The sequence below is a fragment of the Panthera onca genome, chromosome A2, assembly GCF_046562875.1.
Source record: "Panthera onca isolate mPanOnc1 chromosome A2, mPanOnc1 haplotype 2, whole genome shotgun sequence".
NCBI lineage: Eukaryota > Metazoa > Chordata > Mammalia > Carnivora > Felidae > Panthera > Panthera onca.
This window is the reverse complement of record NC_138340.1, coordinates 13,810,411-13,836,166: the sequence shown is the minus strand read 5'-3', so window position 1 is coordinate 13,836,166 and position 25,756 is coordinate 13,810,411. Positions and strand designations below refer to the sequence as shown.

Sequence of the window (25,756 nt, the reverse complement as noted above, 5' to 3'; positions counted from 1 at the left end):
CGCCCCTCCTCCCTGGCGCGGGTGGGGTGAGGGGCGGGGCGTGGGCGGGGCCGCGGCTCTTTTCTCTGGAGTTCGCGCGCCCCGAGCCCTCGCCGTCCGCCACTGTCCGAGTTGACTCCGCGCCGGTGAGTGCGTCGCCGGGTTTGGTGCGGGCTCTCCGGGGACCGCAGTCGCCTCGGTCCGCCGGCTCCCGTGTCCCCGCTGACCTGCCCATCCGACGCCCCTAGCTCTCCGCGATGGAGGCCACAGCCGAGTTCGTGGTCGAAAGCCCCGACGTGGTCTACGGCCCTGACGCCATCGAGGCTCAGTACGAGTACCGGACAACGTGCGTCAGCCGCGAGGGCGGTGTCCTCAAGGTAGGCAGGGGACCAGGAGTTGTGGGGTGGGAGTGGGGGAACTAGGGAGCCAGGAGGGGACGGGAATGACCCAACGTCTGTGGGCCTGTCCCTGCAGTAAGAGGGGGGTGTGGCCCCAGACTCACTGCACCGCCCGTCCCCAGGTATACCCCACGTCCACGCGCTTCACCTTCCGGACCGTCCGGCAGGTGCCCCGGCTCGGGGTCATGCTCGTCGGCTGGGGTGGGAACAACGGCTCCACGCTCACCGCTGCCGTGCTGGCCAACCGGCTGCGCCTGTCCTGGCCCACGCGCACCGGCCGCAAGGTGGGGGGTCGGGTGGGGCTTGGCCTTGGCCGGAGTCGGTGCGGGAGGGAGAAGGGCCTCTAGGGGGCGGAGCTCTACGAAGGAGGGGGGGCCCTCAGGGGGAGGAGCCTAAGGTGCCGGCCGGCTCCCGTGGCGGGGGGAACCTCCAAACGGGGAGCCGCTTCTGCGGCTGAGGCGTCCAAAAGTAAGGCGGAGCTTGAGGATGCCGGGCGGGGCCCTGGCCGGCCAGCGGCCCACGCCACGCCCCACCTCACTCCGCCCCGCCTGCCGCCCCCCAGGAGGCCAACTACTACGGCTCGCTGACGCAGGCCGGCACCGTTAGCCTGGGCTTGGACGCCGAGGGCCAGGAGGTGTTCGTGCCCTTCAGCGCACTGCTGCCCATGGTGGCACCCGACGACCTCGTGTTCGACGGTGGGCGGGGCCCTAGGCAGGGGCGGGTGGGAGGCGGGGCCTGGAGGGGCCTAGGTTCCGGGCTGGGCTGAGCTTGGGGGTGTTAGCCTCCCACCCCGCACACCCCGCCGCAGGCTGGGACATATCATCCGTGAACCTGGCTGAGGCTATGCGGCGCGCGCAAGTATTGGATTGGGGACTGCAGGAGCAACTGTGGCCACACATGGAGTCCCTCCGCCCCCGGCCCTCTGTCTACATCCCCGAGTTCATCGCCGCTAACCAGAGTGCGCGTGCGGACAACCTCATACTTGGCACTCGCGCCCAGCAGGTGCAGCCCCGCCCCCAGTCCTTTGTCCCTTGCCACTTGTTGCTCCCACCGTTTGCCCCCACGTTCTCTATCCGTCTTTTGTCTTCACGCTCCCATCCTGAGGGTCCACACCTCACTCCGCACTTGGGCAACCGAGTCGCCCAGACCTCTCCAGATCGAGGGGGCTGTACAACCTCCTTCCCTCCCCGCCCAGTTGGAGCAGATCCGCAGGGACATCCGTGACTTCCGGTCCAGCGCTGGGCTCGACAAAGTCATCGTCCTGTGGACAGCGAACACGGAGCGCTTCTGCGAAGTGGTCCCAGGCCTCAACGACACTGCTGAGAACTTGCTGCGTACCATCCAGGTGGGGGTGCACACGGGGTTGGAGAGGGGCCAGGGCCGGAGCCCCAAAGAACCCCTCGGTGCTGACTGCCCGCCTACGTCCGCAGCTGGGCCTGGAGGTGTCGCCCTCCACTCTCTTCGCTGTGGCCAGCATCTTGGAGGGCTGTGCCTTCCTCAACGGGTCCCCGCAGAACACGCTGGTGCCCGGGGCCCTCGAGCTTGCACGTCAGCGACGCGTCTTCGTGGGTGGAGACGACTTCAAGTCAGGACAGACCAAGGTCAAGTCCGTACTGGTGGACTTCCTTATCGGCTCCGGCCTCAAGGTGCGTGGGCCCCGGGGGTGCACGGCGCGGGAGGGGGTGCTTGGACCCTAGGCGCCGGGGTTGTGCGCTGCGGGGCCTGCAGCTGCCGCGGGGCCCCTTTTTCCCCGCAGACCATGTCCATCGTGAGCTACAACCACCTGGGCAACAACGACGGGCAGAACCTGTCGGCGCCGCCACAGTTCCGCTCCAAGGAGGTGTCCAAGAGCAGCGTGGTGGATGACATGGTGCAGAGCAACCCGGTGCTCTACGCACCCGGCGAGGAGCCCGACCACTGCGTGCGTGGGCCGTGGGCCGTGGGCCGCTAGGGGGGTGGGGGGGGGTGGGGCTCCCGGCCGAGGAGGGCGGGGACCCCTGTGACCTCGTGCTGCCCTCCAGGTGGTCATCAAGTACGTGCCGTACGTGGGCGACAGCAAGCGTGCGTTGGATGAGTACACGTCCGAGCTGATGCTGGGCGGCACCAACACGCTGGTGCTGCACAACACGTGCGAGGTGCGGGGCCCGCCGGCGCGGGAGGGGGGCTGCCCACCGGCCCCCCCCCCCTACCTTCTGACCCCCCCACCCCCCGGCCCCACAGGACTCGCTTCTGGCCGCGCCCATCATGCTAGACCTGGTGCTGCTGACCGAACTGTGCCAGCGAGTGAGCTTCTGCACCGACGCCGACCCCGAGCCGCAGAGCTTCCACTCGGTGCTGTCGCTGCTCAGCTTCCTCTTCAAGGCGCCGCTAGTGCCCCCGGGCAGCCCGGTGGTCAACGCGCTCTTCCGCCAGCGCAGCTGCATCGAGAATATCCTCAGGTGCGCCCTGGCCTTGGGGCTCCCCGTCCCAGGCCCAAGTGGCCCCAGGGATTCTAGGCATCGGAGGCCGCGGGGTCCACCGGCTGCGGAGTCCGGCCCCCGCTAACCCCCAGCCTTTTCCCCAGGGCCTGTGTGGGGCTCCCGCCACAGAACCACATGCTTCTGGAGCACAAGATGGAACGCCCCGGCCTCACGCGAGGGGGGCCCGTGGTCGCTGCCTGCCCTGTGCCTTGCAAGAAGGGACCGGCGCCAACTGCCCCCAACGGCTGTACGGGTGACGCCAACGGGCACTCGCAGGTTGAGGCACCCCAGATGCCCACCACTTAAGGCCATGGTCCTTCTTCTGCCCCCAAACTCTGGCCTCCATTGCCCCTCAGGACCCAACCTTTCCAAGACCCCTAAAGACAATAAAGCCAGTGCCACTACGGCCACAGCATCACCTGTGGGTTCTTGGCGCCTGCGACCTAATCCTAATCACCCCCACCCCCCCACTCTAGACCCCATTTCCCGTTTCTCACGTGGTAGACTCCAACCTACCCTTCAAAAACTGATGTCCCAAATCTTGAGACTTCCAGAACCCTGAAGCCTCTGCCTAACCCCATGATGGAGGGTGTGGCTGCAAGCCAAAGTGAAGAAATCTGAGACCAGATACCAAAAACCAAAACCAAGTTACATTTATTGATGGGGCCCACCCCCTGCTGTCCAGGGGAAAAGAGGTCCCCAGGGAGTCCCCTTGGACAAAATAGAAATGGCAGGAAGGTCCTATACATGAAAGAACGTCTCTGAGGTCCTTGCGTTTTTTCTTTTTTGTTTTGTTTTTTTTTTTTATAAAATGAGAGTCCTTCGTGCGGGGCCTCCCAGCTGTCCAATCCTTGAACTGGAGTACAGTCGCCCGAGGTGTGACCTCAGACCCTCACCCAGCAGACTGCCCGAGCCCCTGGACCTTGGTCCCAGGCAGGGGCACTGGGCAGAAGCCGAGGCCGGCAGTGGGCAAGGGGCTACTGCCCCATCACACGCTCATGGTCATCCCCGGCGAGTACTGCGGAGAGACGAGGGGGTGGCGCGCGGAGGCGGGCTCAGCTCCGGCCTAGGCTGGGACCCGCCCCCCCGGGGAGAAGAGGGGACGGGGCGGGGCGGACGTGGGGGGGGGGGGGAAGGGGAGACAGGTGGCGAAGCGTGGGGAAGCCGCCCTGGGGTGCGGGTCCCAGGGTGGGGTTGGGACGGGGGCGGGCCGGTGAGATAAGGGCGGGAGTGAGGGAAGGGGGGGAGAGGGGAGGGGAAGGATGACGCGGCCGCCCCCCCACCTGGCCCGCCGCGGTCACGGTCTTGCTCTGGCCCCCCGGCCGCCCCGCCGGGGCCTGCCCGCCAGGCCCCTCCGGCCCGACGCCGCCGCGGGGGGGGAGTCGACGCAGTCGCTTACGCTTTCGCTCGGGAACGGGTGCAGGAAGGTCCCGGCGGCCGCCATCTCGCCGTCGTCCCGCGGGGTGCCCGGGGCGTTGCTCAGGCCGGCCACGGCGCCGGGGGAGCTCTGGGGGCGGCCGCGGTCAGCGCGGTACTCCCCGCCCCGCGGGCCAGGCCCTGCCCACCGCTCGTCCCGACCTGGACTAGGCCTCACCGCCCTGGTCAAGCCCGCATCCCCGCGCCCCGGGAGCCCCAGGCCCCACCCCACGCAGGAGCGCGGCCCCTCACCTTCGGCAACCCGTCCATATCGCCCGAGCCTGTGGACCGACAGACGGCGGACCGCGGCTCAGACGCGCCTGCGCCAGGCCCGACTCCCCCGGCCCCCCCCCCCCCACCCCACCCCCGGGAGCCCAGGGTCAATCGACCCCCTCCTCGAACTTCCCCCGCCCCCAGGCCCAGCCTGCTGGGGATCTCGGACGGAGGGCCCGGGCAGGGGTCAGTGATGGCACTCATGCTTTAGTTACAGGAATCCTCCCCCCGACGCAACCCCTGCCACTGGGCCGCCTGCGGAAGCTCGGGGCACAACTGGGTCGCCAGAGGAGAAACGGGGTTGGAGGGGCGGGAGCACCCGCCAGGGGGCGCAAAAGGCTTGTGAAGCAGCCTGGTTGGGGAGTGGGGCGGGGGGCGGTCTCCGGACGCCCACTCACCCAGGGATCCGTTCACGTGATGAGGCTCCATCGCACTCATGGCCGCCATGGGACCCTCCGGACCAGGGCCAAGCGGGAACTGCGGGCAGCGGGGCAGCGTGGGACTAGGGCCACCAGACCCCCAGTGGGGCCACTGCTTTCTGCAGCCCCCACCCCGGAGCCCCCTCCACTCACATTAGCCCTGCCGGCGCCCGGCCCAATGGGGTTCATGATAGTGTACATGTTCTCGCTGGAGTTGGTGGAGTCTGGGGGAGATATTGGTGCATGAGGGGAAGAAGCGTGACGACTTCTCCAGGAACACCCTCCCTGTACCCCACCCGGGCTGTACCACCTCCAGGGCTGGGCATGATGGGTGTTCCAGGGGGCCCGCCTCCTCCTGGGGGTCCCTGCGCAAGGAGGGAGACAGAGAAGGTGAGAAAGACCCCCCCCCCACACACACATCTGCCACCCACAACCCCTCCCCCCAGGCTTGAGCGGCACAGCCACGGCCCCGCTGGGCCCCACTCACCGTGTAGCTGCCGGGGGAGGAGGAGGAATAGGGGATCTGGGGAGAAGGGCAGCTATGAGCAGTCGGCCCGCTCTACCCCTCACAGACCGCTACCATCTTCCCCCGGCCCTCCGGGCCACCACTCACCGAGTTTCCGCTGGGGCTGGCCCATGGGCCTCGCACTCCAGGGCCCCTAGAAGAGACAGTGGGTGGACCCTGGGGCGAGGCCGGGTGGCACACGGCCCCCCACTACGCACTGTCGCCCCCCACCCTGCTGCCCCGTGTGCCCCCAAACAGGCCCGCAGCGCAGCAGACACTGGCGGGGTCAGCCTTCATCCCTCACCGGCCTTTGGGCCTCAGTTTCCCCACCTGACAGCAGAGTAATCCATATCCAGAGCATTAACAATGGCCAGTGCAGATTGAGCCTGCCCCGGCCCACCCAGCCGGTGAAGCTGGGTGATGGCCCACGTGGGCACACTCCAGGGGTTCTCCCAGAGCCTTACATGTTCATGGTGGGCAGGCCCGGGCCGGCGAGAGAGTTGGGTGGGGGCCGCATGCCACCTCCATAGCTCTGGGAAAGCAAAAGGGCTGTGAGTGGCCAAGGTGTGGGGGGAAGGCCCCGAGGCGTACCCCCTCTCCCGGACCCTGCCCTCACCTGGGGTCCAACGCCGGCCATGCCCCGTGGAGGTGTCACCCTCTGCATCGGGCCCATGCTCGGATGCCCTGAGGTGGGGACAGAAGGAGGGGGGGCTCAGGCCGGTAACACTCCCCGGGGTGGACATGGGCCGGATGGGGGTGGTCCTGCACCGTGAGACAGCAGGGACGAGGCATTCCGAGCCGGGGTCCCGATGAGTGGAGGGGGAGGCAGCAGCTGGAGCTTCCCTACTCACCCTGAGCACGCGGGGAGGGTTCCATGGCGCCAGGGAGGAGGGGCTGGGAGCCGGGGAGGCCCACCGGAGGCTGCGGAGGGGGCGTGGCAGCAGTGAGCGAGGGCACCGCCACCCTGGCCCAACTCCTGGCCCCCCTCCCCTCATCCCTCTCTCACCTGACTCGGCATCCGCAGGGCGGGCCGGGGGCCCCCTGGGAACCGCGGTGACATGAAGGGCTGGAAGAGGTGGGCCGGGGATCAGCACCTCCCACCGCCCTGTTCGCCCCCCAAAGCTACCCCGTTCCTGCGGCGCCCCGGCCCCCAGCCCGGACAGCCCCCTCTTCCAGGACCAGTCAGCAGACGGCAGCCAGCCAGTGCGGTGGGGCCGGCGGCTCGAGTTGCTGGGACGTGCGTGTGGTGAAGGGGCGGGGCGTCACAGGTCCTTACCTGAACGTGAGGCCCCATCATGGGGGCGTTGGGGTTGTGGGGGGGCTGCTGGGAGTCGGGGGGGCCCTAGGAGGACAGAACCAGGTGGGTTGGGAAGAGCGAGGTCCACCGAAGCTTCACTGCTTTCTGTGGCCTTGCTGGGCGTGGCCAGGGAGGGGGGAGGGGATGCCATGGAGGCGGGAGGGTGGGCCAGTCCTGCACTCCCCCTAGGGCAAGACGGGGTTTGGGGTGAAGGGCTCTACGGAAACAGTCAGGGGCAAGACCCACGGCTCAGAGAGCCATGCTCTTAGGCTCTTAGCAACCTGGCACGCACAGACCAACTGCACAGAGACCCCGCCTTCTCCTGGCCTGGGACCCAGCTGAAGCGGCCCCTCCCCCGCTGGCTACACCAAAACCCAGATGCAAAAACCCACGCACTGACCACCCTCCCATTCCAGCCTGGGAGGGCCGGCAATTCCACCGGCAATTCCAGCCTGCCAGGGCCTCTCCCCACATGAGACCCCCAACCCCATCATTGCCCGCACCTGTCACCCTGACATAACCACTCAAGAGTTGCAGAACAGGGGGCACCAGCCCTGGCTGTACCTGGAAGAAGCCGGGTGCCATGGGGCCCGCTGCCATTGCGTCGTTGGGGGCCATGCTCCCCATCACTGGACTAGGGGCCGCTACAGAGCTCTGCAGGGGTGGGGAATACCATGAAAACCAGGTCAGGTCACTTCCTGCTTGAGTGTCCTCTCCTTTCCAAAAGCAGCCCACTCCACTGCACAAGGAACCTGGACCATCTGACCTTCTACCCATGCAGGTGACGATGCCTGGAGGGTCCTCTAGGTGACGAGCAGCTGCCCCTGTCCCCACCCACGATCAGCAACCCTGACTTGGCCTCCTCCTCAGATGTGCTATGTGGCGTCAGGATGGGCTTTGCCTCTTTGCTGCACCCAAGACGCTGGAGGTGATCAGGGCCCTGCCAGGCTGAACCCACAGCCCAGGAAGGAGGCCAGGATTCCCAGTTCCTAAGGAGTCAGTCCCAAGCCCGAGGATCTGGGGGTCTGAAAATGCCAACAACCCAGGGCTCCAGTGGGCATGTGCCTCATCCATTGGCACAGGCTTGTTCCTTCCGTCTGAATCTAACCTCAGACTAGTGGGGGCACAGACCCTAACTCTAGGCCCATCCCGGTAGGCTGGTGAGGCAGATAAGCTAGACCCCCAGCTCTATCCAAGACACCTAAAAACCAACTGGCAGCTTCAAGATGAGCCTCCCTTCCAGAAGGCTCCTCCCTGAAGCTGCTGCACACACCAATCCCCCTCCTCCTCCAATAGGGAGGGAAATGAAGAGGAGGACTACTGGGGTGGGGTCTTCAGGCTCCTGACTTCAGATGGAGGAGAGGAGATGACAGGGTGCCAGAGAGGGGACTTCCCATGTCAGCCAAGGGCGGAGATGCTGGTGGCAGGCCAGAGCTGGCAGGGGGACAGGCTGACAGGCCACTTCCTCTGGTCGGTTCCAAGTCCCAGGCCTGTCTGTCTTTGGGGCCCACAGAGCAGGGAGGAGAAGGGGAAATGGAGGCCTAGTTTACAGGGCAGAGGGGACACATCAAAGGACAGGGAAGGAGGAGGACTCTGCAGGGACTGAGTAGAGAAGAGAGGAGTAGTTCTCTGGGGGCCCCTTGACTCTGGTCTGTCTGGATCATCTGCCCCCACTCCAGGCCTGACAGGACCCAAGAGGAAGGGTCTGGTCTGTGCGGGTCACTGCCGTCCCTGGGGCTAGCACAAGCCATCACACGAGGGATGCTCAGGAATTTGAGGAACTGCAGCCACTTGGGTTCAGAGGAGTTAAGCATTTTGCCCACGGTCACACAGCATTTCCTGCCCTACAGAAGTGGGGAGAGGGCCCCTTGGCTGGGGCAGGGCAGGGCCCCTGAGACATACCCTTCCGCCTGGGGAATGCAAACTGCCCCCCTTCCTGTCCCTTCTCAAAGGTCAGCCTCTGAAGGACTCCAGGCCCCAAACTGGGGAGGTATGGGTGGGAGTCTCCCCGGGCCTATGGTGACTGAAAGCACTCCCAGAGCCCATTGCAAACCTTTTGAAAGCCCAAGAGACCCTAGGGGTGAGGGGGGATAAAGCTTTCAGCCCCCCTCCAAACTGCCACCCCCCCCCCTTCCTCCACCTCACGCCCTCCCACAGATACAGCCTTACAGCCGAACAGCTATTCTCGCAGGCGCCTGCCTCAGTGGCTGAACAGGGGCACCTCTGAACCTTAGGTCTATCCACCCCCCCCCCCCCCCACCTACCCCACAGGGAGGGTGGGAGAGCAGTCCCCCTCCTTTTGAGCCACAACAGGCGCCAGAGCATTTCCTGGTCGGGAGGGCGGAGGTGGGGGCAGCTGCTTTCTGGGCTGCAGACCACGAGATGTGGGGGCAGGGAAAAGATGGGGCACCCCTCACCCCCTTGTAGCTTCCCAATTCTAGGCCCAGAAGGGTTAATATGGGGCGGTCCACTCTCCCTGGCGGGTGGCCCAGCTAGCCCCCCCCCCACCACCACGTCCATCATCCACCCGGAGACGCCCTGGCCCAACCTGCGTTGCTATGACGACGGGTTGGGCGCGCTAGCGTTTCCTGGAGATGCCGAGGTCTGCAGCAGAGCCGGGAGGGGCGAACTGAGTCCCCACTCGGAGGCCCCCCCCCACACACCGACCACGTAGAGGAGGCAAGCAGGGCGCTAGAGCAGCGGCCGGGCAGGATGTGCGCCCGCAGCCACAGAGAACCCGCCACCCCGGGGCCAGGTCGCTACCCACCGCGGGCGGGGCGGGGGGGGGGGGTCCCCATCCCCCCACCCACGTCCGCTGTGCCCGTGCCATCTCCCCCCACCCCCACGCCACGCGCGCTCCGCTGCCATGGTAACCGGCGCGCTCCCGGGAAGCGCGTTCCCCTCCGTGTGAAGAACCAAGCGCTCCGCCCTCCTTGCCCTCCCTCGAGGCGCCCTGAGAGGCCGCTGGAGTCGCGGGCAGAGGCAAAGCCGGGGCGGAGAGGGAAGGGGCGCTGAGCAGGCCGGGAGGGGCTAGGGCTCGACTGGGAGGGGGCGCCCTCACGGAGTCAGGCACGCACACAACTCCAGACACCCCTGGAGCCCCAGTTCTGGCAGGAGAGGGACAGGGGGGCAGCACACGAGCAGTGGGACCCAATAGGGACCAACAGTATGACCCCAGCTCCCAAGCACAGCGTAAGGCGCGTGAGGAGCGTCTTCAGGGACAAGACGAAGCCTTACCCCTCTGGGGCCGCACTCCCGCCCTACGAAGGCCTGCACTGGGCAGGGGAGGGGATGCATTATGCGGGGAGGCGGTGCACAACCTTGACCAATTGCAGAGCGAGATGGGGACCGCCACGCCCTGGGAGGCCCGAGGGGGCGCAGCGGGGAGGATTGCTCAGGACGCGAGGACGGCCGTCGGAGTGTGGGCGCACAACGGGGAGGGCGGTGGGAGGGGGGAACTCGCCTAGAGCTGCCCGCCCCTGGACGCCAGCTGAGCTGCCGCTTCCCCCTTGAGTGGGCCCGGAGCCCCCAAGCCTTTCCTGGCCAACCAGAGACCCCTCGGAGAAGCCGGGTGGCCAAGCCCCACACCCAAGGCCAAGAAGATAAAGGCAGGGGCTGCCATCTGCGCGTGACAAAATGCCACCAGCCCTTTCATGTCATGCCCTTTCCTCTTCAGACAGGCCTCTGACCCCCACTCAACCCAGAAGGAAACTGAGGCCAAAGAGGTGGAGTCAACAGCCTCAGCCACCAAGCAAAGTTAGGAAGTGTGCCCACTGCTGGGCCTCTACTGCTCAAGGGTGCACCTGCCAGTTAGCCAACCCCCACCGCCACTCCCGCCTGCACTCAGAAAGGCTGGGGCGGGAGGGGACATGCAGTAGTGGCCCCAACCCTGTCCCCCGCCACACATATAGACAGACACACACACACAAACTACACATACACAGCTAGGCAGATGGGGAGGCAGGAGCTCCTGGCTCCACGGGGTATTCAGATGATGGAGAAGAGAGGCGGGGCCGGCCTCAGGAAGGTATGGGGGGGGGCGCTGTGGGGGCCCTCAGGAGCTGAGCGCAGTGGAAGGACCTCCCCCATCTTGTGAGTATCCCTATACTGAGTAGAGGGAATAGGGACTCCCCAGAAGTGGCCAGATCCCAGATCAATCCCCACAGCCAGACCCACCTGGCCACCCAAGCCAGCCTCAGGCCACACAGGACCCCAAGGCCACAGGCCCAGAAACCTGCCCATGCCCACGAGCCCTGGTCCCAGTCCCCGGGGCAGGGACTCACGTAGTCCTGGAAGGCCTTGGCCTCATTTGAGTGCTCACACGCCTCTCTGCGGTCAGGTGCTGCACAGTACAAGTCCCAGAACACGCTGTGGGCGGCAGGGGGGGGGGGGGGGGACGATGGTTTCCCCACACGTCCCCACCCAGCCCCCCTCCGTGGCCCACCCTGGCCAGCCTCACACGCACCACCACCAGGAATGCAGGAACCCTGGGGGCTCCCCCAGCGTAATGTTCTTCTCCCATCGGATCTGCAGGGGGAAGGCAAGACAGTGAGAGGGCCCTGCCTGACCCCTTCCAACCTGGGGCAGCCCTAGCCCAGCCTGGTGCCTGGGGAATGCTGGGGCAGGGGACCAGCGGCCCAGAGCAAGGGAGCTGGGAGGGGGGCAACTATGTGAGGGGCAGATAAGTGGGCACAGATCGTCAGATGGCCAGGCAGATGCCTGGACACCAGTCCACGGGCCCTGATCCACCCCAGCCCTCAGTTCCCAGGGCCAGCAGAGGGGCACCCCAACCCATCTGGAAAGGAGATGGAGAGGACCCCAGGGTATGGGTGGTAAGGAAGGGCCCAGCTTAGGGGGGATCTCTGCCTGGCCAGGCTGGCTTACCTCGGACAGAAAGGTCTGGGCTGACTTCTGGGCACCAACGTGCAACAGGTACTCGTATACATAGAGTGCCAACCTGCAGGCAGGCAGAGGGGAGGCTGGCTCAGGCCTGGGGCGAGCCCCACAGTCCCAAGGATCCCTGAGAGAGGCCCTCAGTGAGCCCCTCATGACGCCACTCCCGGCCTCACTCACTGCCCCCTGCTGGTTCCCCAATCACCCACATCTCCCCCACCCTGACAGGTGATGACCTCAGTTGCTCAGACCAGCCAACTCCTACATATCCATCAATACCCAGCCTGCAGGCCCTTCTTCTAGGCAACGCTCTCAGCAGTCCATAACCCCCCACTTGCAAACCAAACTCTGCTGTTAAACACCAAGTCCTGGCCCCATCCCGCCAACGCTGAGACCCCAGAACAGCCTTGGTCCCGGGGAGGTTTTCTGCCCAGGAGAAAGGGCTCCCGGATGTCGCTCCAGACTATGCCCTGGGTAGGGTCTCCCAGCCAGTACCCTAGGCCATGTGGCCAGGGCCCGGCACCTAATTCCCTCCCAGCCTTGCCTGCTAGGGGCCCTCTTCCAGGTGTCCCTGGACCCCCGTTCTCTTTCTCAGGATCAGCGCCCATCCACCAGTGGTGGCCATGACCCATCTATACCACCCCTCCAGGGAGAGTCTGGAGAAGTGAGGGTAGCGAGGGGCAGTGGGGCCAGCAGTGCCACTTGGCTGCCACGGCACCTTGTCGAAACACAGTGCCGGGTAACCTTAGACACACCAACCTGGCCACTGCCCACCCCAAGAACAGGCCACCTTCCATCCGGCAGTGTCCTCCACGGACCACGTAGGAAGGCCGGCCCTTCCACGCCACCTTCCAAGCCTCTCCATCCTCAGCCTCCACGCCCCCTCATCAGTCCTCCACACCAGCAAGCAGAGAAACAACTTCCTGGCCCCTGAGGTCACCCATTTCCCAACCATCCACTCCACAGTTACTGGCCCCTCCCAGTGCTCCCAGGGACCTTACTGCCCGTCCAGGTCCCATGTGGGCTGGGGGGTATAGGGTCCAGATCCAAGACTGGGGACTCCTCAAGGGCTGGCCTGAGCTGGAAGGCCTTCTAGTACGCCTCCCCACTCGGCTGGCCGCCCTTCCCTGGCTGAGGGCCCCATCCTAAAATAACCCTGCTTTGTCTCATGTTCCTGCTCTCTCCCCACCTTCCCAGCCAGGCTTCTTGATCCTCACATACCCGCCCCCCATCAGATCACTCCCCCTTCCTCAGACCTCACAGAGGCAGTTCTGGCCATTCTGTCCTGGCCCCCAGTCCCTGCCCCACCCCATGGGTTCTGTCCTTGGCCTGGATCCTCTTCCTTCATCCAGCGCCTCCCTGTGCAATGAACGCGACAGACACCTGTACCTCTGCAAGCCACCTGCTCATGGGCAGACAGGGACACAACAATACATAGGAGAAGCTAAGTTATATGGTGGGCCGGAAGGTTGTGCGTGCTAAGGAAGGGCAAAAGGGGGACGTTAAGGGGTTGGGGTGGGCAGCTGTCCCAGGGTGAGGTGGGCCCCCGGCTCACACCACACCAAATGAGCTGCGACAGCCACCTACAGGGACAGGGCACAGAGGGGTAGAGTCACGGTGCTCACGCAACTCCAAGCGTGGGTTTTCCTCAAGACTGGCTGCGGATTCCCCCACATCATCGCACCCCTCTCAGCCTTCCTGGCCCCATGGCCCCATGGCCAGGTTTACCTGTCCAATTCACTCCTGTGACTCTTCCTTTCTGGAGGCTTCCTGAGCCTTCAAGGGGCCTGCATCTGCCAGCCCTGTGTCCATTAGTGAAGGAACGAATGTGAAAAGCCAATGGCCTGAAGCAGAGCCAACCAGCCCAGGCCTACCAACTACCCCACCTTCCAGGTAAGGAGAGGCTGAGAGAGGCCTGGTCAGTCCCTCAACCATTTCGGGGGTTGCTGCAAGGAGCAGGAAAGTCTGGGGTGAGACGTCCAGAGACAAGGAAGCAAAATGAGGTGGGGGAACCCAGGTAGATGGGGTAAGGGTAGGGGTAGTGGGGGGCTGCGGTCTTGCCCTGGGGGAATTCTAGCTCAGTAAGCCCCCTGAAGAAATACCCTTGGCTCCCACCACAACCACCAAGGGGTCTACACTGCCAGCCATTGGGTCCTCCTATACCTCCCTTTGCCCTTGACTGTTCAGCAGTGACATGTGACCCGGAATGCAGGTTCAGGAGCCCACCTCTGCCTGCCCCCCACGCCCCTGTGATCTGGCTTGGGTGGTCTGGCCTTGACTCACAAAGGTACAAGGGTGCACACACGTGCACGAATAACATCCACCCAACCATAGCCCTGAGATCACCGCACTTACTGAATTTAGGGGGAAAAGACTTAAGGAAAAAGCTCTTCTCTCCTGATTCGGAGCCTTCTTCCTGCCTCCTCTAGCACACGCTTGGCCCAGGCCACTAGCATCTCTTACCTGGATTTCGACAGCCCCCCCCCCCCCCGCCCCCTTCCAGGGGCTGCGCTCTCCCCAGCCCCTAGTGTCTACACACACACATCCCGGAACACTCCCCCTTCACTGCCCCAACACACATACACTGGCCATCCTCCACCTCAGGGCCTTTACCCAGGGTGTTCACCCACCTCCAACGCTTCCACCTAGAGACCGGTGTAGCTCAAATGTCACCCGTCACAGTCTTTCCTATCACACCTAACACCACCTGTCCCATCCGCCACCGCCCCCCCCCCCCCATCACCTTATTTATCCCCTTCCGACACATAGGTCTCTGCTCTCTGCCTGCAGCTCCTTCTGGAATGTAGCTTCGGAGGGGGCCGGGGGTGGAGGCAGGGACTTGCTCTCTTTCACTCACTACTGAACTTAAAACAGAGCCCAGCGCATCTTGGGCCCCAGCTACCCCAAAGGAATGAACAAACCAACACCAGGACTCCCTCCTGTGACTTCGGGGGGGATTAACACAAGTAGTCTGGTAAGCACCCATACAAGTTGGCTGAGTATTTCGATGTTAAGGATTTGGGTGGGGTTTTATCCCCAAAGCAGAGAAACCAGGCGGAGTTTTCAGTTTTGCCGATTTCTCTTACATGTTGGTACTTTCATTTTTACTACGATGGAGTCTGAGGGAAGAATTGTGAGCTGTGTTGTTTTGGGTGAAAAGTGTTTTTGTTGTTGTTGCTTGTGTGTGCATCGTAAGTTTATTGCCGATACGGGAGGGAGATTCCTTCCATCCCCAAAACGAAACACATGGGTGCCCTGGAGACATCTAGGAGATTCTTCCCACTCCACGGAAGAAGTGAGAAGGACGGATGCTGGGGACAAGGCAGGCTTTGCCGTTCCCCAGCCTACTTATCCTCCCCTCAACAGAGGAGAGCTGCTCCCCACTATTATTTCCTCTCATCCACTCATCCCTGAAGAAATAATTTAAAAAAAAAAAAAAAAAGGCTCCACTATTAAAAAAAAAAAAAAAAAAGACAAAAAACCCTCAAGTATGGGAGCCAGGGGTCCCGGCTGGGACTTGAGGTTAAAGGTCACCAGTAGAAGAGGGACAGGGAGGGGAGGAGGAACCACCACTGTTTCTGCTGCAGGGCCTCCTTCCTTGCTGCGTCCTGTAGCCGCTGCGTCGGCCTCATCTGCCGGCAACCGCACAGAGCGGACCACTGAGCCCCGGATGAAGCAGTCCTTCACTGATAACGTGGGAGGCTATTTCTCAGGGTCTGTGACACTGACGTCAGTCAGTTTGATGTTGAGATACCGATCCACACGCTGGAGGGTTCCTCAGATGCTCAGGTCATTCTTGAGTTCCACGACCACATCCTTGCCCACGAGGGACTTGAAAAAGGAGTGGAAGAGCAAGGTGGTCCAGCCACTGCCGGAGGGAAAGCGAGGGCCGGAACCGCCAGCCTGGGGCCTGATGGCGCGCATGTTGGGGGCGGGGGGTGGGGGGTGTGAAAATTTTTGAAGCCTGGACATGGGCTATGTTGTTCAGGGCCCTTCAGAGACCCCAAGCAGGGCTTCTAGTTTGACGGTCACTGACCAAGCTCTGGGCTCGGTCATGGGGAAGGGCCTGGGCTCTGGATCCAAATCCTGGCATCCCCACCCCTAACCAGGTTGGCAAATGACCTGCAGAATGACTGCACTCATGGGGGCGCTTCTGCGGTAAGAGGGCAGGCGGATGGAAGGAGCGAGTGACCTAGAGGATCTGGCGTGCCCAGACCCCAAGTATTCATAGGAAGAAATGCACACGGTGACCTAATAGGATGTTAGAGCCCCGCAGGCTACAATGCGGCACCACCACCGTAATCAAGAATTATGGTAGGTAAACGGATGCTCCCCGCATGGTGTCCTCCTCCCCCTTAAAGCCCCTGGACTTGCTGCTGGGGGCTGGGAGATGCCCTCTACCCAGGGGCTTGTATCACTCAACAAAGGGAACCTCCAAGCCGCACACTTCCTCCCTCCCCACTGCTGCCTTCAAGGCCAGGCCTTCAGGCATCTCTTGCCAGGGTGGGGACCACCCTCCTCACCATCCGCCTGGCACAGCCTCCACACTTGCCCCCTCACAGCCCTTCTCCCACACGGTGGCCAGAGTGATGACCCCCACTCACAAATTCCACCTCTGTCTTCCTCCTCCTCCTCCTCCTGTTCCCTCCCAGACACTACCTCTTCTCAAGTCCTTCCTTGGAGGCTCCCCTGTGTCCAGCGGCTCTGCTTAGCCTCCAAGACTCAGTTCAGGGGCTCCTTTCTTAAGAACCTCTTCCTCATCTGCTCTCCAAACAAGGATGCCCACAGCCATACTTGGAAAGCCCAGCAAGAAACAGAGCAAACGCAAGCTGAGTCCCGCACCTGCTGAGCTAAGGAACAAACTTCACCTGTGGTCACGTGCCCGGTCTCAAAACCCACCCCAGGAGAAAAAAAACACAAGGAACCCAGTGACACCAACCATGGTTGTCGTTTCTGGAATGATTTAAACCAACCTAGCAGCACTTCCCAACGGCAGAACCTCTGCAGCCATAGGATGAGGGATACAAAGGGGACAAAGGGGCCTGCAGCTACCCCTGCTACCTTCGTACTCTTATTTAAAAAGCCCTAAATGCAATGACCAAATGCAAGTGCTAGTTCGTTCTGGGTGGTAGGTGCCCTCCAGGCTGCCCTGTAGGTTGGGAGTGTTTATTATTGGATCCACTATCCTGGCACCCAGCGGGTATTCAGTCCTTTCTGGGGCAGGCTGTCCCAGACCCAGTGTTGAGATGGGGAGCCAGAGGCGGGCGCAGGACAGGGACCTGAGAGGGAAGAAGGGCAGGAGGAGGCAGGAAGGTGAGCAGGGAGAAAAACATAGTGCCAGCAGGGGCTGAGGACCTGAGCAGTGTAACCCCCCCCCCCCCACACACACACACCCCATTTCACAGAGGAGGAAACCGAGGCCCAGACACAGGAAGTGGCTGGGCTGGTGGCTGCCTGCGTGGGGTTCCTTGTAGTCCTCGTGAGAATCCTACAAGGCCGGTCGTCCTTATTTCAGAAAGGAAGGCTCAGCAGCAACCAGCCGGCTTCCCGGGTGCGGTGTCGCCCTCCCCCCCCCTTCCGAGAGCTCTCGCTCTCGTGCCCCAGACGCTGAGACCTCAGCAGATCGCTTCCTCCCCAGGGCCCCCGCAGCCCTACGGATGAAAGAGGGGGTGCGACCATCTGGTGTTTTCCAAACTTTCTTTAGCAGCAGAACCCGATCTCCAAACCAACGCTTACATGGGAGCCCCTACAAGAAACGGACGAACGCAGGGCAGCTCTGGTCACCAAGGGGCCTGGAGAATAGGCACGATGGCACCTTTAGCCTCCGCATGAGGGGTTTTTGCAGATCCCAGTGTCCCCCTCCCCACCCCCCACTGGGAGCCGTGTGGCCTCCCCAGGGGATCCACCCAGCTGCCCACGCGGGCTGGGGCCAGCACCCCTCAGGCCCTCTCCTCTCTCAAGCTCTTCCTGAGGTGCAGGGGTTCCCCCCTCCCCGACGGAGGTCAGTCTCGTCGGCCGCGGAAACTTCCCTGCAGAATGTGGGAGAGGGCTCGGCTCGCGACCTCGCGCGCACGCAGGTCTCGACTGTTGGAGGTCTCGCGACCTTCGAGTCCGGCTCGGATCTGTCGCGCCCCTTCGAATCCTGCGCCCTCAAGTCTGGGGCCACGCCGCGACCCCTCGCGCCACTCGGGTCGCTCAAGCCCTCGGGTTTCACGCGCCCCCTCAAATCTCGCGAACCTCGGGTCTCCAGCACCCCTGCAGCCCTCCCGACCTCTGGGATCTCGCGCACCCCCTCCAGCCACACGACCCCTCGCGTCCCTCGCGCCGCCCGAGTCCCACGCGCCCGTCAAATCTCGCGAACCCTGCAGCTCCTCACGCCCCTCAGATCTAGCGCACTCCCACGAATCCCGCGGCCCCGCGCGCCCCTCGGGTCTCGCGCGCCCCCCTCAAATCTCGCGCCCCTCGGGTCTCGCGCGCCCCCGCAAATCTCGCGACCCCTTCGAGCCGCGCTGGGGCCCCGCACGCCCTGCCCCCGCGCCCACGTGCCCCGCGCGGTGCCCGCCGGCATTGGGGCCCACGGAAGCCTGCGCGGCGGCCGAGTCCCGCCCCCGGCGCCCACGGCCCCGGCCCACCGACTCACTTCTCGCGGGCCTGGCTGTCGGAGGGCACGGCCGAGCCCTTGCCCCCCTTGGCGTACATGCTGCTCCGAGCCGCCGCCGCCGCCGCCGCCTCCGGGGCCCACACCTGTCAGGCGGCACCGCGGGCCGCGCTAGCGGTCGCCATAGCTACCCCGCGCCCTGGGCCTCACAGCCCCGAGCCCCGCGCGGGCACCGCGGGCATCGTCCGCGCGGGGGAGCTCCAGACGGCCAAGGCGGCGGTGGCGGCGGCGGCGGCAGCTCCAGCTTCGGCTCCAGCCACGGGTTTTATTTTCTTCCTCTCTTCCCTCAGCGCGGGCTGTTCCGGGAAGCGCGCGCCCCCTCCTCCCGCCGCGCGCGCCCCCGCCCGCCGCCTCCCTGCCGCCCGCGGGCGCCGCTCTTAAAGGGGCGATGGCGGGCGCGCGGATGGGTCCCGCTGTGGGGACCGTGGGCCGGGCGCGCACGCGCAGTGCCCAACGCAGTGGGGTGGGGTGGGGTGGGGGGGGGAGCGCGGGGACACACACGGAGGCACGGGTGGGGGCGGCCACCTGGGGACACACAGCAGGATACAGTTGATCACGGCTTCACACACACACGGTCTACAAATAGGACCAGCCACCCAAATTGTACACCCAGGAGCACAGCCACACACAGGACCCTACACACACAAATCCACAGAGCTACTGGAACGACGGGTGAGAGTTCCCTAAAGCGACAGGCCGTCACACGGGGTGTCCTCCCCACAGATATGTCCCCCCCACATCCTGAGAGGAACCCGCCACACGTAGGGTTCACCCAGGGACACCCCGTCCCACATACGGTGGTATACACAGTGGCCACCAGGACAGCGCCACAGACGGACAGCGTCACACGGTCCCGGGGCCTGTGGCCACTCACAGACACACGACGCAGACACAGGCAACCCGAAGACCACCACACAGCGCCGCCCCGTAGCCACACCCCGTGTCAACAGCAGTTGCTGGGTGATTGTCGCCTGGGTCCTTCCTGCGGCTGCTGCTCAGCCTGGGTATCGGCCAGCTGTAAACGGGGCGCATCCCACTTTTCATTGTCTCTGCAGGAGTCAGGACTGCAGGCGGGGGGGTGGGGGGGACCCCCTCCAGGGGCCCTTCTCCTCCCTCCAGAGGGTGTGAGAGGGGGGCAGACACCGCAGTAAGGACAAGGGTGCCTGCGAGGGGTGGAGGCCTGTGCGCGGGACCTGCTTGCGCCCGGTGGCGGGAGGCAGTGCGGTTGTGTCTCCAGGTCTGGATGTTGCTGTGAATGTCCGCCATAGGGGTTCCCCCCCCGCCCCCCCCCCCCCATGCACGACTGCAAGCGTGTGTGTCTGTGTCTGGGTGTGAACCCGCAGTTCCTGTGTGAGTGCACATGTGCATCATGCCTGCCTGGAGTTTGGTAGGTATCCAGGGAAAGGCTGCTGTCTGGTCAACTGGCCCTGGCTGTGCAGCAGCGGTTGTGTGTCCTTGGCGGTTGTGCGAGGCCGAGGGACGCCCTTAGGCTGTGTGCACAAGTGTGTGTGTTTGCGTGCGCCTCCGCGCGGAGGTTGATTACTGGCTCCCCGGGACCTGTGTTGTGTGGTTGTGTGCTCAGGCTTCCTGCGTCGTGTGTGTGTGTGTGTGTGTGTGTGTGTGTGTGTGCGCGCGCGCGCGTCTTGATGGGAGCAACCGCCCCCGCCCCTGCCAGCTGACCCCCTGTTATACCTCCCTCTTAGAGGCCGCGCTCCCCAGTAGGGTTCCCCACCCCTCAAGCCTGGCGGTCGGGAAGTCGGGAGCCGCTGGGGTTCCAGACAGGCGGAGAGGAAGGGAAGGGCCAGGCAGGCCCCAGCCCCGCCTCCATCCCGAGGGGCCCCGGCCGGGGTTGGAGGGGGACGCCAGCCCTTCCCACTTCCTGTCCAGCCGGTCGTCCCCTCCCCCAGCTTCCTCTCCCGCGGGGCCCCCGAGGCCCGGGCAGGCGTAGAGGAGGGGCCTGCGTTGCGAGCTAATGGGGGCGCGGCCGGCAAGCTTCTATGGGGCCTCGAGCTGGCGGCTGCCCAGCGCCCCGGAGGCCACCGGCGGACGTGGGAGCCAAGGGCACCCTCGTCGTAATAGCCGCTCCCACCACCGGCCTCCGGCGCCTACTTCCAACGAGGCACAGAGAAAGTGGCTCCCCCACGTCGCACAGCGTACATGTGACAACTGTGACACTCCGGCCCTGAGGACGCTCCTCCTGCCATCCCAGGCACCCCCTGTTTATCTCCCAGCGCCCGGTGGCTCCCCGGGATTCTGTGTGTCCTGCGCGGGTCCCTCGGCCTTTCTGAGCCACGGTTCCTTGAGTCGTGATCTCCAACCTCCCCACAAACATTTATTGAGCATCTGCTGTGCGCAGGGCTCTTGTGGGGGCTCTGGGGACCCAGCCAGCACGCTTTGCTACTGCTCGTGGAACTGAGATTTTGATGGGGAGGGCTGACCGTCAAACGCTGGCGATTTCAAGGAGTACCACATGCTGGGCAGAGGGAGGGGTTCCCAGTGGAGAGGATCCAGCGATGGCCAAAAGGGCCGGGCTCCCAGGCAGGGTGGAGGCGGGCGGGGGGTGGGGGGGGGGGTGGTGGGAGGATGGAGAGAAGGAGGGAAACGCAGCGCGAGCTGCGAAGGGGGAGGTGCGGCGGGCTGAAGCGACAAGCGCGGTTCTCATGGCAACCGGGACGGATCTCCAAACACAGCCTCGGTGCCCGCGGAAAAGTCCGAGAAAAGGGAGATCGGCCCCACGCGGCGTCAGGGAAGCGGAGCCGCGCGCACATCCAAGCAGGGCGCACTCCTTACAAGAGCAGAACCCACAGAAGGGCCTTATCCCCACCGCACCCAGAAGAGGGAGGGGCTTGGGGGGGGGGGGGAGGAAAGTTTTTCGTTGTTTTTTTTTTGTTTTGTTTGTTGTTTTATTAAGGGGAGGGGTGGATCTGAAAGATCTGAAAGCAAAATGTTCAGACTGCAGCACAGAAGTGCAAAGGCCCTGAGGTGGGTACACGGTTAAGGTGCTGGAGGCAGAACGAGGAGGGCAGTGTGGCTGGAACAGGAAGAGGGACCGGATCACTCCCGAGGGGACGGGTTGGGATTCGTTCTAAGCAATAAGGAGCCACGGGAAAGTGTGTAGCCTTGAACGGCAATCCGCAACAGGATTTTAAGAAGCTCCATGGGGCTGCTGGGTACATTGAGATAGCATGGAGGATGCAGAAGGTTGCCCGCGTAAGAAGCCCAGGTAGACAGGGGCCCTGGGCCAATGGCAGACCCGGGAATTGATTGGGGTCCCGGTGGGGACCCGAAGCAGAGAAGACTTTAATATTAAAGTCTGGTCGGAATCCTAGACCCGCCATTCCTTCATCGGCTCCCGACTGCCCCTGTGTGGCTGTGCGGGGACTGCAGCCTTGAGCCAGTTCTCTGCCTCGGGATCACCACCAGGTTGGAGGCGGTGCCTGGGCAAGCCCGTAGCGGACTGTGCTCGTAGGGCTGGGGCGGGGTGGGAGTGGGGGGTTGAATGGAGGAAAGTCTGTCCCAACCCCACTCCCTGCCAGCCCTTCCATTCTTCATACCCGCCCTTCACAGGCCCACCTCCCGGCCTTTGCACGGGCTGTTCCTGCTGCTGCCTGGAGGGCTCTTTGGCTCCTGGCCCTGCCTATTCTAGTTCCTTCTTCCCGCCACCCCCCTCGTCTCCTTCCTTCCCCTCTTTCTCCTCCCCTCCCTCTTCCTTGCCTTCCCTGGCCATCTCCCCCAGATGACTGGTTCAGCACTGGTCTTGGTTGGATTTGTCACTGTTACGATAAAATGATGCATCAAATAATCTGTTGACAGCCTCTGCCTCCCCCCCGGATCTGTCCTCCCTGCGGACACAGCCCTGGCGGCCGGTGAATATGTTGCAGAAGTCGCTGGGAAGCCTGGTTTGGGTTTTCCTGATGATGGTTTTTCCTCTCCACTGGAGATGGAAGGAGCACCCCCCCCCCCCCCACTTCTCATTAAAGTGGCAGGCCTTGGGAGGGGCCCGGATTCGGGATGGGGGCTCCTCCCCAGCCGTGCGTGGGAGGCGGGCCACAGCTGGGAGCAGGGTCTGGGCCCTGAGATGTTTCCTCTCAGAAGCTGTAATTATGGGTAATTTTCTAACTGCAACACAAAAATTAAAACCCAAACAACATCGGGAGGGGAGGAGCCACAGCAGCTGGCCCGAGTGCTAGAGCAGGGGTGGGAGTTCTAGCCTAGACCTGGTGGGAGGAGCAAGGCCCCCAACCTGAGCGCTGGGGGGGGGGGGGGGGGGAGTGGGAGGGGGAGTGGAAGGGGGGCAAAGGCTCCCGGAAAAGACAGAAACCCCTAGGAGTCTCAGGTTTCCTGTACTCCAAGACTGATCACCTGGAGGTAGAAGTCCCCGGATGGATGGAGGTTGGGCCTGGGTTTGAATCCTGGCTGCGCAGGTCCACTGAGAGTCTTGGAACCGGAGGCGACTGAATCCCCCCCCCCCCCCCCCCCCCAGCTTGCAGAGCTGCTGCCGAACTCTAGGCAACCGAGGGGACCCGGGATGGCTAGGAGGAGGAGCCTCACGCAATTCTACAGCCCCACCCATCAGCACCATCCTCGACAAAGCTCTGCCTGAGCCAGTAGGCCAAGCTACCTCCAGTGCCTTCCGTGGGCTCCAGTGCCCACAAATTAAGTGCCTGTTCCTTCTCGTTGCATTTGAACTCCAGGGCCAAACCAATCGTAAGGAATTGGTGGGCTCAGTCCGGATCAGATCATCCCTGGAAGATTCGCCCAGCAGCCTCATTCCCATGTCATAGACTAGAATAGGGCTCTCTGAGCCCAGAGAGCTACTAAAAAAAGTCACACGGGTGACGCAGAGGCAGCACCTCACCCACTGGCATGCCTGCCCTGCCTGGGTCTGGGATACTCACTCTGAGAAACTGGAGGCATTCTGTGGAAACTTCAGGCCTGGGGGGAGGAGCAGGGAAGAGAGGAATGAAGGAGGGAAGAGCCTGTAGCAGGTACAGAGAAAGTTCCACAGATAAAATTGAGGCTCAGTACAGGGAAGCAACTTACCTGAAGACACACAGCAGAGAGTGGAGAACCAGGTATCTCTTTGGGCACTAAAGCGGAGGGGTCTTCCCCCCCACCCCCCATTTGGGAGTCCATCACTTAATAATAACACTGGGGAATGGACGCTTGCTAAGCACCAGAAGCTGGGTACTTTGTGTCCACGGTCCTGTTGTATGCATCCAGCTCATCCCCACCCCAGGGCCTTTGCATGGCAGTGCTCTCTGCCTGGGATGCCTTGCCCCCAGCCCTTCCCCATGGCCTGCTACTCTTCATCCTTAAGGCCTCAGCTCCCACATGTCTTCTCAGAGAGGCCCTCCAACCCGGGTCACATTGCCCCGTTGGGATTTTCCTGAAAACCTTGTTTTTGCACGTTGATTTCCCACATTTTCAGTAATCCATGAGTTCCACGAGGGCAGGGAGTTTGAATGTTTTGCTCAGTGCTTAGAACGAGTCTTGGCACACAGCAGGAGCTCAATAAATACCTGCTGCCACACACATGAATTAAAAATGATCATTGTCCCCTCTGCGCTGGGATCTGAGGCCTTCAGTGTCCTCAGTGGTCTTAGCCTGATTGTGACACAGACCATCATTACCATCCTCCCTGGCCAGGGTGGAGTCCAGGGTTCAAAAGGGCCAGGGACCAATTTTCTGCCTCTGCCCAGGCCACCGAGGACTTACAATCCCAAGTATGGCCACACGAGGGCAGCAGAGACTCGCTGCACCAGCTCCTAAGGCTCTCCCCCCCCCCCTGCCCCCCACCCCTTCCCCCCCTCAAGCCTCACCTTGGTGCACCTTTGGGACAGCACTTGAGATCTCAAGCTTCAGGCTTGGAACGTAGTCAGCTTCTCTTGACCTTGCCCATGCCCCCAAGTCGGCTTCCAGATATATATTTATATATTTATGTGTTGAATTATTTCACAGCAAAAAAAAGAAGAAAAATACAGAAAAAAATCACCCGGTTCCTCCACCCCACCCCCCAAAACTTCCCATTTTGAACTCTGCCCTGCATATCTTTTTTTCCCCCTCACTTTATTTTCTCCAGAGGTCTTTCACCAACTTTTCCAAGCCATGAACCAAACCCCTCTACACTCTGTTTAACTTTTTCTCCACTGCACTCCTACTTCCTAATCATTGCACCTTCCCCACTGGAATATCAGCTCCTCGAGGAAGGGCAGGAGTTTTGCTGCATTCAGGAGGCACTCAGTAAATATTTGCGGGATGAATGTAATCTTCGCAAAAAATTAAACAATTAGGGGTGTCTGGCTGGTTCAGTCGGTACAGCATTCCACTCGTGATCTCAGAGTGTGGGTTCGAGCCTCACGTTGGGGGTAGCGGTTACTTAAAAATAAAATCTTTAAAAAGAAAAAGAAAAGAAAACCTAACAAATAAAACGAAATACGCTCCTTAGCCCACAGCCCCAGGCAATCGCTATCATGAACTCAAGTTCAAATCCATGCATCCAGGAGTGACCTGGAGACCTGCAGACCCCGCCAGGTAGACGTACGCGAATGCATCTTGTGTTTGAGCACCGTGCAGCCTCATGGTCAACAACACGGATTCTCGGCTGACCCTCAGTTGCTCTTGAGCCTTGGGCAAGCTACTCAAACACACCATGCCTCAGTTTCCCTGTCTGTAAAATGGAGCAGGGGTCTTTTCAGTTCCTATGAAGCGTAATGACAGTTCCTATCTCGAGGGGCTATCGTGAAGATTGCATCCTTTTTTTTTTTTTTTTTTTTTTTAAGTAATCTCTACACCCAATGTGGGGCTTGAACTCATGACCCCAAGGTCAAGAGTCAACATGCTCTACTGAGTCAGCCAGGTGTCCCAATCACTCCACCTACCTTAATTTGGGGTCCCTAAGAAGCAGGTTCTAAGAACAGAATTCAAGAGCATGGACTGTTTAGGTGGTCATTCCGAGAAGCCCTGGTCGAGGAAGAGACAGAGGTCAAGGTGAGGAGAGAGAAGGAGCCCTTCAGGGGGTACCAACCAGGGGGTTCCCAGGGGCTGGTTTCCCAGGGGGCCCTCGGGGACACAGCCCAGAGCGTGCCTCAGAGATGTCCTAAGTGAGGTAGGAGGAATCTGAGGCATTTATAATCAACGCTCCTCCCTCTGTGGCAGAGGGCTATTCCCAGGGGAGCCCTGTGGCCCAGCAGCTTGGCCTCCCGCAGCCTCCCACAGCCAGACCAAACTTGGCTCTCGCAGGTGGAACGTGCTTGCTGACCGCAGCTGCCTCAGCGATATATTTTTGTTTGCCCCCCACCACCCACCTCACCCCCCCCTTACAACAGCATTCACTGACTTCTAAAATTTCACCGTAACCAACATGGCCACGTGACTTCAGACTCGGTCTTTCTACTCATTCAAAATCAAGCTATACCTTCTGATTCAATCTTTGTCCATTCGATGGACCATCATTGAC

The 25,756-nt window shown here is 62.6% G+C and overlaps 2 protein-coding genes and 1 pseudogene across 16 annotated transcripts; 1 reads left to right on the top strand and 2 right to left on the bottom strand.

Annotated features, from left to right (window-relative positions):
• The first annotated feature begins 27 nt into the window (after positions 1-27).
• Positions 28-3,251, top strand: ISYNA1 (inositol-3-phosphate synthase 1). Of its 3 annotated transcripts, XM_081792267.1 has the most exons (11): positions 29-125; positions 228-356; positions 500-661; positions 940-1,072; positions 1,186-1,379; positions 1,573-1,722; positions 1,808-2,023; positions 2,134-2,298; positions 2,399-2,512; positions 2,598-2,815; positions 2,941-3,251. In XM_081792267.1, the coding sequence occupies exons 2-11, from the start codon at positions 237-239 to the stop codon at positions 3,140-3,142; spliced, it is 1,674 nt and encodes a 557-aa protein (XP_081648393.1). In that variant the 5' UTR covers positions 29-125; positions 228-236; the 3' UTR covers positions 3,143-3,251. The 3 variants fall into 3 exon arrangements, with proteins under 3 accessions (XP_081648391.1, XP_081648393.1, XP_081648392.1); XM_081792265.1 differs by lacking the exon at positions 500-661 and having other exon boundaries at positions 28-125; XM_081792266.1 differs by lacking the exons at positions 29-125; positions 228-356; positions 500-661 and adding an exon at positions 775-845.
• A 213-nt stretch (positions 3,252-3,464) lies between these two features.
• Positions 3,465-18,715, bottom strand: SSBP4 (single stranded DNA binding protein 4). 13 transcript variants are annotated; one of them, XM_081792276.1, is made up of 18 exons: positions 18,280-18,708; positions 11,631-11,703; positions 11,212-11,273; positions 11,030-11,114; positions 7,311-7,400; positions 6,726-6,791; positions 6,456-6,515; positions 6,301-6,370; positions 6,066-6,133; positions 5,914-5,981; positions 5,558-5,603; positions 5,432-5,467; positions 5,255-5,309; positions 5,098-5,168; positions 4,924-5,002; positions 4,505-4,533; positions 4,120-4,343; positions 3,465-3,854 (listed from the first exon to the last, which is right to left on the bottom strand). In XM_081792276.1, the coding sequence occupies exons 1-17, from the start codon at positions 18,336-18,338 to the stop codon at positions 4,134-4,136; spliced, it is 1,227 nt and encodes a 408-aa protein (XP_081648402.1). In that variant the 5' UTR covers positions 18,339-18,708; the 3' UTR covers positions 3,465-3,854; positions 4,120-4,133. The 13 variants fall into 13 exon arrangements, with proteins under 13 accessions (XP_081648402.1, XP_081648406.1, XP_081648403.1 ...); XM_081792280.1 differs by having other exon boundaries at positions 4,236-4,343; positions 18,280-18,707; XM_081792277.1 differs by having other exon boundaries at positions 5,914-6,133; positions 11,030-11,088; positions 18,280-18,715.
• LOC145713472 (U6 snRNA-associated Sm-like protein LSm2 pseudogene) lies at positions 14,381-17,493 on the bottom strand (annotated as a pseudogene).
• Positions 18,716-25,756: the final 7,041 nt, after the last annotated feature.

Coding starts and splice junctions, on each gene's coding strand:
- SSBP4 (XM_081792268.1), bottom strand. CDS start 18,338: ATGTACGCCAAGGGGGGCAAGGGCTCGGCCGTGCCCTCCGACAGCCAG. Junction 6,371..6,455: donor CCCTGCGGATGCCGAGTCAG/GTGAGAGAGGGA, acceptor CCCCCTCCGCAG/CCTCCGGTGGGCCTCCCCGG. Junction 5,468..5,557: donor CCAGCCCCAGCGGAAACTCG/GTGAGTGGTGGC, acceptor CCTTCTCCCCAG/ATCCCCTATTCCTCCTCCTC.
- ISYNA1 (XM_081792267.1), top strand. CDS start 237: ATGGAGGCCACAGCCGAGTTCGTGGTCGAAAGCCCCGACGTGGTCTAC. Junction 357..499: donor GCGAGGGCGGTGTCCTCAAG/GTAGGCAGGGGA, acceptor GCCCGTCCCCAG/GTATACCCCACGTCCACGCG. Junction 1,073..1,185: donor CGACGACCTCGTGTTCGACG/GTGGGCGGGGCC, acceptor ACCCCGCCGCAG/GCTGGGACATATCATCCGTG.